At 43.5% G+C, this 13,015-nt stretch overlaps 1 protein-coding gene across 3 annotated transcripts in view; it reads left to right on the plus strand.

Annotated features, from left to right (window-relative positions):
* The window catches only part of Adarb2 (adenosine deaminase RNA specific B2 (inactive)), a 224,822-nt gene that overhangs the window by 140,120 nt on the left and 71,687 nt on the right, over nt 1-13,015 (plus strand). For all 3 annotated transcript variants that reach the window (XM_033761832.1, XM_033761829.1, XM_033761831.1), the window contains exon 4: nt 4,357-4,471. In XM_033761832.1, the coding sequence (XP_033617723.1) occupies nt 4,357-4,471 (115 nt within the window). The remainder of the gene's footprint in view (nt 1-4,356; nt 4,472-13,015) is intronic.

The raw sequence follows: 13,015 nt of genomic DNA on the forward strand, positions 1-13,015 counted from the left end.
CCGCCGGGTGATCGCAGACAGGCAGGTAGGCAGGCAGCTGAGAAAAACCCCCTCTGGGGTCCTTGGGTCCTTCCTGGGTCTGTTGTCGCGCAGGCCGGGAGCTCACGCGCACGCCGCCGGGTGATCGCAGACAGGCAGGTAGGCAGGCAGCTGAGAAAAACCCCCTCTGGGGTCCTTGGGTCCTTCCTGGGTCTGTTGTCGCGCAGGCCGGGAGCTCACGCGCACGCCGCCGGGTGATCGCAGACAGGCAGGTAGGCAGGCAGCTGAGAAAAACCCCCTCTGGGGTCCTTGGGTCCTTCCTGGCCTGTGACAATCTTAAGGAGAGACACCTCCTCAGAGAAATCTGCTCCCCAGGTCAGGGTGAAGAGGAGTCAAATCTGTGAGCTTTAAGTCTTGTGTCTGCCACATCCTGACCATGTAACTTTGGTTGAGATTCTTCAACAGTTGCTAAGGATAATGTTCCTTCCTCTTTTGGAGTAAGGGAGACACTGGGTACACAGCCCACAGCACTGTTCCAGGCCCGTGGCAAGTCTCTGCTGTCCTGCTTGGGTATTTCCCCGTCTCTGATGGAGTAGGCCTTAGATTTCCAAAGTGAAGTCAGTTTTTGCATACTCTATGGACTTACTCAGTGACTTGAGGACATCTTGAGGGGCCCAGGGAGGCCTATCAGACAAACACAAAGAAATTAAAAGATAGCTCCTATGTGGTCATTCTTATCACCCTTGGACACTAGAACACTTCATTTTTAAAAGAAGGGAGACCTGTTGAAAGCACCATTTGGAATGGCTCTGTGGAACACAGGATGCGTGGGAATACAATGCTCCATGCTGAGAACAGTATGTTAGAAGAAAAAGATATGTTTCTGCCAAAGTCCCCCAAAATGGAGATTAACATACATAAAAATTAGGAGCTGACTCTAAAGGGTCACAACACAGTGATAAAGCATTCAGAGCACTCTCTGCCCATAGAATGCCATTGCAACATCCAGCTGGAGGAAGTCATTCCTCTCTTATGTAAGCTTGGATGCTTCTGCCAGTAAAACAGACCATGGACTTTTCTCCTCATCTGCTCACATGCTGTGGAGCTGGATTTTATTCTTTCACTGAACAGTGGAAGTTTGCAGGGATGTAACAAATCCACTCTTCCTTCAAGCTCAGCTCGAGTGTCAGCTTCAGAACTGCCCTCTGACTAGATGGAGACCCTCATCCCTCAAAGCCAATCCCCACCTGTGGGGGACAGTGGGGACAGGTGCTCGACGCCCAGAGCCCAGTGTGTATAATCTCAACTTCCCAGGTCTGCCCAAAACTCAAACCCAAGGCTTTGCAGAGCACAAGACTCCATCTGTCTCTGGTCCAAAGCCTGGGCTGTCCCATCAACCTGGGCCCCAAGAATACCCCACCTCAGAAGATGCCCAAGATGGAGCTGGTGGCCTCTCACCTGCCATGCTGCCACCTGCAATGAGGGCTGCTGCTGTCATCCCTTTGCAGCTCATTGGACATGGTGCTGAAAGGCTGGTGACTTTTTCAAAACTCAAGGTGATTGCTGAGACCTCTTGAGGTTCTCATTCTATGGCCTTCATGTCCTCTGTGCTCCAGGAGAGAGGAACTCTACAGCCTGCCTCTGGGGCCCTTCTAGCCCCAGCGTGGAGCTCAGTAGCCAATGACCTCACATCTGTAGCATCCTGCTTGGAAGGAGGGCAGTGAAGTGCTGTCAGTCCTTGTCTGGATGTGTGGGAGGTACACCCTTCTTTGTGAGGATGAAGGACTGTCACAGAGGGAGGCTCCTGCCTGCATCTGATATCTACCCATCTCATATGACCCTCACTCATGACCATGGATTTGGTCACTCAGGAAAATTGGATTAACTTCTCCCTCTTCTCACTCAAATTAAGAATTGGGCTTCTCAAAACAAATAGAAATTAGTCAAATTCAAGCCTCTGAAAACCAGACAATTTCTTTTGCACAGCATAAAATGGAGGAGCAAGTAACAGGCTGATCAGCAGCCCCCCCTCAAAGACATGCCCAATCCTGAAGCTGTGTATTTTGGGGAAAGGGTCTTGGCAGATGTAACCAAGTTACAGAATTTGAAATGAGCTCAGATTGGATTTTCTGGATGAGTCTTACGTCCAATGACAAGTGTCTTTATAAGAGATAGAAGGCGGAAATACAGACCTGGGGAGGAGACCACATAAAGACAGAGACAGATTGGAGCTTGACCAAAAGTCTAGGAATACTGAAGCCACTAGAAAGTGGAAGAGGAAGGAAATATCTTGTCTGGAACCTCATGAGGGAGCACAGCCGAGGACAGTGAGCTTCAGGTGCCAAGGTTGTGAAAGAATGCGCATCTTGTGTTTTAAGCCCCTACTTGTAGTTATTTTCCAGGCATCCTCTGGACACAGCACACAATGTTTCTGGGGACACAGGCTGTCCTCTATGGACCTCATTTTCTAAGACATAAAAATTCCAAGACAATCTAAACCAACCTCCAGGATTCAACTGTACAATTCCATGACTCTATAGCAACTGGCTGGGGGTGACAGCATCACACTGAGCAGCCTGGGTATGAAGAAGAGCCCGGGAGACCCCCAAAATACACAGCAGCCCTTGAAGAGTTGGGACCCAACCTCTCACATCTCCATCATGATTGCAAGTATGTGAAGGAAGCCCAACTTGTAGGCCATTTACCCTTTTGGGAGTTGCCAAATCCCAGAAGTTGTACTCAGAAGAGGCCATGAGGGCCCTCACTGTTGCTCACCCTTTATCACTGAAAAACTGGCAAGGAAAAGACATCAGGTTATTTTTGCAGTGGGATTTTGCTTCCTGGAGACAAACTTGCTTTCACATAGACAAATAGAATTTTAAAGACTGTCTGTCTTAGTTATCTTTATATATCAGAAATCTGCCCCTGTCTATATTAATGCCTGAATAGAATCAAAATGATGAAAATCGAGTCCATCAGAATAAATGAACTGTTTGCTCACTTTCTGGGTACCCGGATGGATTGATTAGGCTTCATAAAGATTTGGTCACTCCCTACAAGGACCTGGAAAAACGATGATGGTGGTGATGATGGTGATGATGGTGATGATGATGATGATGATGATGATGATGATGGTTATAGTCATCATTTTTGAGCACTTAACAAATGTGATACACTCTGCTAAGTATTTAAGAAGTGTTAATTCATTTAATCATCACAAAAACACTGTCAGATGGAAATTAAGAGGATTACCTTGTAAATTAGGAAAGTGGGACTCAGAGGTTTGAAATGATTGACCAGCTCAAAGGTTGAAAAATAGGATTCCAACCAGGTTTTCCTGCTCCAATATCTGTGACAGTCATACCACCTAAGCTGCCCCCTGGTGAAAAGCCAAGGGCCTGCCCAATTAGAAAAAGGCAGCGTTTCAGCCACAGGACCTGGAGGAGCTGGGGAAAGTGTGATCACAGAGCTGTGCCTGTGGGGCTGCACCAGCTCTGTTATTGTATATTTGCTGCATTAACAGAGATGTGGAACAGCTCCGTAGGTGATTATGATGCCATGATGTGCCTCTCTGTGTGTGTATGTGCATGGTGTATACGTGAGTGCTTGCATCTGGATGCATGTCTATGTATATGTGTATCTGTGTGCCCATGCTGTTTCAAGTGCATGTGTGTTTATGTGTGCATGCACCTGCTTGTATGTTATGCATGTGTATATGCTTTCTGTACTGTGCACATGTGTTTGTGTGTGCAGGGACACACTTGTGTATGCACGTGTGAGTTAAGTGTATGCACATCCTGTATGTACTTCACTGCATATGTACCTGTATGTGCCCCTATGTGTATACATGTTCTTATGCATACCTTTGCAGGTGAGAAGAGAGGTTGTGGCATGAACTGCAGTGAGCAGCTCAGCCAGGATAGTACCCAGAGCTGTTCCAGCTACTGATACTGAGGAGAAAGTGATGGCTAATCACCCCAGGTGTCCAAATCCCCTCCCTCTCTTCTCAGGGTTCTTCTAATCAAGTTCTACCCTCAGGACTCCTCCAAGCCTATTGCTCTGAGGGGCAAGGACAGGGAGGAACAGGACACACTTCCATGCCAAAGTCACCCGCTCAGGCACAGGCCTGGATTTCTGCCACAGGCAATGCTGGGAGTCAACTCCTCACTACAGCTCCTTCCTAAGACCAGGAGGTAGAGTGAGACACAGGGCAGATGTACATGGGAACACACGTGGTGGAATGGGTGCCCTGTGATGGGTACCTCCGGATGTCCACATGAGGACACGGCTGAAAAGGAGAGGAGGACGTGAGAGCCAACTGTCCACTCACTGCTTCTGCTCAACCCATCAAAGAGCCTTGGTGCTTGTGTCTTTCAGGAATTTGCCGACTCGGTGTCCCAGCTGGTCACACAGAAGTTCCGTGAGCTGACAATTGGCTTGACATCCATGCATGCCCGCCACAAAGCACTGGCAGGAATCGTCATGACCAAAGGTAACCATCTCTTCCCTTTCCTCTGGGAACTCTCAGCTCCAAAGAAAGGCATGTTAGTGTTTACTGACCTTGAGAGCCAAAAGGATTTTACTGCCAGACAAAGATGTGACAAAGGAAGACAACAGAGAGCGTAGGTCGATGGCCAGTGTCATTACCAGGAACAACCACACTGACAAGGCATAACTGGCCTGCAAAAACCCACCTCTACACAATTCTTCTCTACTTTCCACTGAGAAGCTGAAAAGGACTGGCTGATCTTCCCGTTAGATATTCCCACCACCTCATTTTCAAGAACAATGCTAGAATTTATCAAAGCTGGTACCTGAGGCCAGACTATGCCACCAAATAAGTCACCTGAGGCTGGTAGATTAGGAGATGCCTCCCTGTCACACCTAACAAGGCCAAGAGTTTTACAGAGCAAGTGTGTCACCTCTGTTCTTTAACCCCAGGGCAGGGAGATGAGCCCCCTTGGATGTAGAAAGGCTGGTATGGAGATGACCTTGCCAGAGGAGGTTGCTTGTCAGTCTCTGGTTTCCACAGTGAGGTGGCATCCATCCATTAAGCTGTCTCAAAGTAGACCCTACATTTACTGCCACCAATGAGAGACTAGGAGGAAAGAAAGAGAGGAGACACTAGGGGATATCAGAGGACATAAAGGGAAGCAAAGAGAGGCCAATGGGAACAAAGGGAGGTGCAGGGGGCACACTAGAGGGTAGAGGATGCAGGGGACCGTGGAGGGCATGAAACAGAACATAGAAGGGACAAAGAGGGACACGGGGGCACAGGAAGGACACATGGGAACACAGAGGGCAGACAGGGACAAAGAGAGAACACAAGAAGATGTAATGAATAGACACTGAGAGCCGTGGGGCAGGGGACACAGGACATGGAGAGAGGCATAGGGACACAAGGAGACAGAGAAACAGAGGGACGGGGAGATAAGGGAAAATAAAGAAGAGAAAGAAGGGGGCACAGACACAGAAGGCACAGGAGAACACACAGATGAATAGGGAGGGGACAAAACAAGGCCACAAGGTGTGCTAGAGGAGATAAGGTACATGTTTTGTGACACGAGGGGTCACAAAATTGACAGAGGGGCCAGAGAAGAATGCCAGGGGACACAGGGAGACACCGGGCACAGAGGAGTACACAGGTGGTGAGACCCATTTCAGAGACTCTGCCACCTGAGGGCCTAAGGCCCCCTTGTTGGGCTGGAACCTCCTACCCATCAAGGTTTTCTGTCCCAAACTGCTCAGAGATGGAATTCCACTCTAGGAAGTAAGAATGACCCAAACAGGAAGGAAACGGTTAATCCAGCCACTTCTTTAGTAAGTAGCCAGCTAGTTATTTGTATTCAACTGCTTGTTTCCAAAGTTTTGCGTTGGTTTGCAATGACCTATTTAGAGGATGATAATCATAAATAAAAATCAGCTTTTGGGTAACTTAAGTTTCATGTTCGCACACAGCTCTGTGTTAGTAAGCAAAGTCTACGGCTAAAGAACACCATATACTTGGTATCTAAAAGTTTCTCCACTAAAATTTTTCAACTGAAAAATCAGATGATTGTCATCTTTTTCCTGCCACTCTATGTCCCTAGGGGATGATTCCACCATGCAAAGTCAGTGGAGCTGACACAAACCCTTGGGACCCTGTCGTAGAGGTAGTATGGGTAATGTTATTGGGGCTTTTCAGCTCTGATATCTTGGTAAAACCAAAATGGTTTTGCCATTTTGTAGTATGTTGGAAAAAGATAAAGTATATGTCAAATGCTTTGGAAGGAGAAAGTTGCTTTGCTGACACAGTCACTACTGTTTGCCCTACTTCTCCACATATGATGGTGTGCACCTCTTTGTTCAAGAGGGAATACTTTAAATTGAAGGCTGAGGTCACTTCACCCAAAATTATCACTGCTGGATGTAACACTTGTTTATCCATATAGGAGGCGTTAATGGTAGAAGCCTCTATGAATGGGGTACTGTTCAGTATGCCTTCAACAATGCAAGGAAAAGATACAAGCCCACTCAAGGTACAGCAACCTGCAGGGAACATTAATAGGAGGTCCAGGGCGAGAGCATGGTTCTTTCTCTAATTTGCTCAGGTATGAACTCTGCCTTTACCCACAGCCAGCTCTGTGACCCCAGGTCAATCATTTAGCCTCTTTGAGACTTAGTTTACTCACACTCTCAAATGGGAATAATTTGAGGAATATTTTTCCAAAATGGTTATTTTCAGGGTTAAATGTGTTTCTAGAACATAGAAAGGCTCTTAACCACAATAAGAGCCACATAAGTGCTAGTTATTATGAGTACTGATACCGCTTTTTCACAGATTATTTACTACTCTAGTGTCTACTCTACTAGGAACAATATGGGGAAAAAATGGACCAAGTACTCAGACTTGTGAATTTTATATGCTAGTGGGAAATGGGTCAAAGCACAACTTAATTCCAATACAATCGTGAGATGTCTGTGTACAGACCTGTAGGACCACGTGAACAAAACTACATGGAATGCCACATAGATTTCTGCCACAGATTCCTACATGGTTCAGTTTAAATGAGCATCTTGGTCTACAAAGAAAGAAAAGAGAGAGAGGGACGGCCAGAAGGGAAAGCACAGCTACTGCAGGCTGTGAATTGGGCCACATGCTTCTAACCACAAAAGCATAAGTCAGTGTGATTTGGCCAATGGGTTTCCAACATTTCTCATTCTACAATCTCCTTCCATTTTTCTGGAAAACTCAACAATGGCAAATTTTAGAAACTATTCTGAAACTTCACTTGGGAAACAGTAATGTTTTACACAAGCCTGTGGGGAAAGCTGCTCAGTTGCCAGGGCATGCACTGTTTTGTGTGAAGCCTATTTACTTATTCATATGAATTCATTTTGTTATGACGAAGTGAGATTTCATAAGGCGAAGCTTCATCATTAATGATCTATGAGCACTGCAAACTAAGCTACTAAAATTTGCTTTCCTTTTATAAATGGAATATTTAATAAACATTGATTTAGAAAAGATTAGGAAGTAAAGTGCAAAACAACTAATAGAAATATTTGTAAATATTCATCTACATAAAACTGATGTGCCATGTAATCTCAATTGCAGCTGTTATTCAAACAAATACCTAAGCAACTCTAAGAGGAAGTCCTGTCTCAGTCTAGTTGCTATCCTTATCGCAATGCAATAAAGTTCAACATATTCTGAAATAAAACATTCAATTTGGCCCTCTATTTGGAGGTGAGATGCCAAAATCATTCGCATCCATTGGCTCATGGAAAGTTTTTGGTATTAGTGAGGGAGAGAGCATTTTTTAGCCATAATGAGAAATACTATTGCAAAACTGCACGATTATAAGCAGAATAGTTAACTTTTATCTAAACAAATGGAGTACCATAGTAAAAATTCAAATAGAAAAGAAGGCATTAATCAGAACTATATTTTCCCAACCCACTTCTCACATCTCTTCACACCCAAAGAAGCCATTTCTAATCATTTTTAATTTGTTCTTGTGACTCTACTGTATTAGTCTTACATTTCTGGATGTCCACTTCTGTAGCAGATAACATCTCATGCTCTTACAGTGTGATCCTTTTTCGTGTTCCATTATTATATTTGTAATTTTTGTAATTTTAAATAATGCAGTTAAACTTTTGTTTCTTATTGTATCACACTTTGATGTTACAGCTGCTCTTCCCGCTCTATACGTTGAGGATGGTAGCCCCCCGGCCTTTTCTTTACTAGACAGTGTCTCTCAATTGTAAAAATTTTTTTTTTTTTGGTACCAGGGATTGAACTCAGGACCTTGCACTTGCAAGGCACGTGGCAGAGCCACTGAGCTAAATCCCCAGCCCCTGTAAATTTATTTTTATATAATTACAACTGATAATATAATATTAATAGTCTGTTCTACACAGTATGATGAACAAATATGGCGAGTGTTTCAATTTTTGTGAATGTAGTAAAAGATACATTGGCCCTCCATGTCCCTCAAAATAGCCCTCCTCCCTTCACAGTGGACACACTTACCCCATCATTCACTCGCAACACTTTCTGAAGTAGTTGTGGAAGTGTCCTCTGCCGAGCGTGTTTAGTTGTGCTGTCACGACTGCCTTGATGTCCTGAATCCATTCTAAACAAGTACTCTTTTTTACTTTGAGGAAGAGCTGAAAGTGGCAGGAAGCCAGATCCAGCGAATAAGGCGGATAAAAACACACCATAAAGGTTTTACAAGCATGCCTTTCCACTGGGTGGTATTCAGCAGCACCATGCACCATATTTTTATCATGTCTCAAACACAGTCACAAGTGAGGACTTCGAGAACTGCTTTAGAGAGTATCAGGAACGATGGCATAAGTGTGTTCTTATCAAGGGGGACTACTCTTAGAGGAATTGATGGTAATGTGTCATTTACTGTAATAATTTTAATTTAAACATTCACTGTGTATTTTGGTCATCTTTATATATCTATAATTAACTCTTCTATATTTTGAGAGATTCTAAGAATTGAAAACCACTAAATAGTATCTAAATGATAAGAGCACTGTAAATAAAATCACACAGAAAAGCAGTGAACTGGGATTACATGTAATTCTCCATCAACACAATTTTGCTCTGAAAGCGAAGGTCCATCATGTGTAAGTCTCATAGATCCTTGTCACTTCTCTCACTAGCTCAAAATCATGTCACATTTAAGTTTGATTCATGTTTGTAGCTCAAACTTTTTACATACTTTTTGAATTTTTTTGTTTGAAGTGGGTTTTTTTAATATTTTGTATATGTTTTTCTGGGAAAAAATTACTGAAAAAAAGAAAAGAATGAGCCTTTAACATATTTGCTAAGTTGCATGGTCCCTGAGTCATGGTAAGTCATGGTAAGTCATGGCTGACAGGAATTACTTCTTCCCCAGTCACACCTTCTGGAGAATCTACCCCAGGACTTGGACCATTACTTCCTACTCAGACTCACTGCCTCCAGGATCAGTGTTGTCTTAGTCACATCCAAAGGCTTCTGAACTATATGGTCAGTTAAAAATCACAGTAACAACCCCACTCCTGGTACCAAAATCTGTCTTAATCACTTTTCTGTCACTAGACACAGTACTCAACACCCACAACTTAAAGGATGAGGGGTTTATTTGCCACACAGTTTTTGGAGGACTCAGTTCTTAGTCATCTGGTTTCAAGGCAGGAAAGGCATGATGGGCAGGGTCTGGCAGAGGAAGGCTGCTCACACCATGGCAGTTAGGAAGCAGAGAGAGAAGGGAGGAGGTGAGGACAAGAATACACCCTTCCAAATCATAACCCAGTGCCCCACCTCCTAACAGCAAGTCAGCTAGAGTGCCCCCATGATTCAGTCACCTTCCATAAGCATGAGAACTCTAGGGGGCATTTTAGATCTAAACCATGACAAATGTCCTTCTTCTCCTCTGATCATTCTCGTGACAGTGCATTCTTAAAAGAAATTTTTTTGAAATGTGCATGGGAGATGAGCTTTGTGAATAAAAATATATCTCAAAATACTAACTGAATAGTTCTGTTACTTAAGAAATTCTAAACTTAAAATTATTTTGTCAGTATTTCAAAAGCATGTCTTCATTAGTTCATATTTAATGTTTGTGATGAGAAACAGTACATCTGAAAGGCGTTTTCTTTGCTGTGACCAGTACTCACCTGCTGCAACCTGCACAGCATAGGGTTCAAAGCTGGTGTGAGTGGTGGGAGATGAAGAAGAAACAAAGAAACCAGGACTATTGTTGAAGTTTGGAACCAGGTGGAACCATAGCTTGTCAGGAGCTGATGGCCACCTGGAGCCCCGCATGCTCTTTATTTATAGTGGAGGCAAACAGGAAGAGAAGACAGGGCACATAGTATTATGTGGCCTATGAGTCCCAACGTGATTGTTTCATGATGGAAACATGAGTAGGAAGGGAACAGGGAAGGATATAGTGTAACTGTCTCCTGGGGCTCTGCCATCTACAATATGAGTCAGACAGCCTGTATCTGTTTGACTGTCTAATCTATGGAGGAGAAAGGGAGTAGGGAGGAGGCGAAAGACCAGCCTGTGGCACTCACCTATATTTGTCAGCTTTCTGTCACTAGGACAAAATATCTGATATCTACAACTGAAAAGAGGAGACATTTATTTTGGCTCTCACTTTCAAAGGTTTTAGTCCTTAGCTGTCTGGCTCCAACACTGAGACATCTTGTTGGGAGGGAATGGCAGAAGAAAGCTGGTGAGCTTGTGCTGACTAAAAGCAGAAAAGTGTGGAAAGAGCCAGAGAGGAAAGAATAGGCACCAGATATAGTCCTCGAGGTCACACCCACCATGACCCACCTTCTCCAGCTATGCCTCACCTGCTAATAAGGGTTAACCCATTGATGAAGTTAGCACCCTCGCAATCCAATCACCCTTGTCCAGAAGTCCCTTAATTCAGTTGCATTGACAATCAAAATTAACCAAGCTATCACCCCTGCTCAAGGAGGAAAAAGAGTTCCTGTTTTTAAACTTGAGTATTTTATAATTTCAGAAGAATATTTACAGGTGGAGTTGTTCACCTTCCTAGTCATATTTAATCTTATTTGTGTATTTTCTTTCCTTGTATAATTCTTTAATAAATTCTTTCATTCATATATATTTTTATTGAATTTTCAATATTCTGAATGAATTACCTTTTACCTTTGTTTTTTCTTAGTCTCATTACCCTTTGACTCTTGTTTTTGAAAACTTCTTAAATTTATCATAAGCTCTCCAACTGCCTTTTTTTCTTCTGTATTTTAAAATCCATTTTTTATTCAGTACTCTTCCTTATCCTTGGAGTCCTCTTTTTTCCAAAGATACTCTTTTTATTATATAGGTATGACATCTTTACAAATTTCTCTGAGGAGATTCATCTGTGAATTTTTACCTTCATGGGCCGGGGATTTAGCTCAGTGGTGCCACGCCTGCTTTGCAATCACAAGGTCCTGAGTTCTATCCGTGATAAAAAAAAAATATATATATATATATTTACCTTCTGTTTTCTTAAGGGTGTAACTCCTATGGGGTCCACAGCTTTCTTTGTCTACCTTCAGTCTTGCCTTTTTTCCCCAGTACCGGGAATAGAACTCAGGACCTTGTGGCACCACTGGGCAACATTCCCAGCCCCGGTCTTGCTCTTTGTTCTGCTTATGATTTTTGTCTGGATATTCACATTTGTGAATAAAACATTATATTGAGTATCAGAAGCACCTGACACAACTTGCTCTGGGACTCCACAGGTTGGCCAAATTCCCCAACAACCTCCACTCAAATGGAAAGGTTGCCTGGCACCCCATTTTCATTAGTGGACAGCTCCTCAAGATGGGTGGGCAGGAGCAAGTCACTTTAATTTCCCATCAGGCCTCCCAACTTTTCCAAGCAGTTCTTTCCATTCCTTTGGTATATAACTCTCTTTTCATCTGAAAGTTTCCAGTTCTGAGGTGTCCTTTCCAAGGAATAAGAAGGTTTGGACAACTAGGCACTATTTAATAAAGAACAATTCAGTGATGCTCTGTTTACATCCATATTCACTCCTGCTCTTTGTACCTGCAGACCTGGGCCTGATGCTCTCCCTAGGTCCTATCTGGGATATGCAGGTTCCTCCTCCTGATAGCTCCTCACTGCTGATATTTGGGGCTTTATTTCATTTTCTTCCCTTCTATCCTCTGCATTCATCCACCCACTTCATGTCTTCTTGGAGTTTGTGGGAAGCTCTCTTGCAATTTCATTATCTTTGTATGATTTAGATTTGTTCAATTCCGGGGACACTGTGTTTCAGACAGGTCCAGGAAGAGAGAAGCAAATGGAGCTGCTCCCCTTCTCACACTGAAATGAGGCCAATATTAACTACACAGCAGTGAAAGTCTGGTTTCCTAAGAAAATCCAGCATTTCCCTGAGGAAATGATTCATGAAGGAGCTATTGGTAATGCCAGCTTTTAATATACACATTTATTATTATGATAGCATTTTAACCTGCAGTAGTCAATTTGAGTGACACAACTTTAGGAGGTGGGAAAGGTAGGCATTTTTGTTGTCACTTCTAAGAATTAGCATACTAAAAGCCCAGTATTGGTGGCTCATGCCTGTAATCCCAGCTACTGAGAAGCTGAGGTAGGAGGATTGCAAGTCTGTCTAGGCAAACTTGACCTAGCAAGGTCAGTCTAGGCAACTCAAAATAAAAATTAAAAAGGACTGGGGATGTAGCTCAGCAGTAGAGTGCCTCTTGGTTTGACAGCTTCTCCCCACCCCCCGCCCCATTGCTGGGGGAAATAATGCACTAAGGTCAAGAGATTAAACGACTTTCCTAAAGTTATGGGGGAGCAAGGGTTGCACAGAAAAATGTAGGATCGTGGAACCCTTATGCTTCATGATTCCAAGTTTCCTTTAGAAAGGTGCACCAAAAACTGGGGCCTCATGAGGTGCATTATTACCTTTTGTATGAAGTTATTTTTCTAAGTTGATTTTTTTTAAATGAGTAGAAAAACATTTATTTTGTATACTTTCAGAGGTTTATGCTTAAACCTTTT

This window comes from Fukomys damarensis, unplaced genomic scaffold (assembly GCF_012274545.1).
Source record: "Fukomys damarensis isolate Sample0158 unplaced genomic scaffold, DMR_v1.0_HiC HiC_scaffold_10, whole genome shotgun sequence".
Taxonomy (NCBI): Eukaryota; Metazoa; Chordata; class Mammalia; order Rodentia; family Bathyergidae; genus Fukomys; species Fukomys damarensis.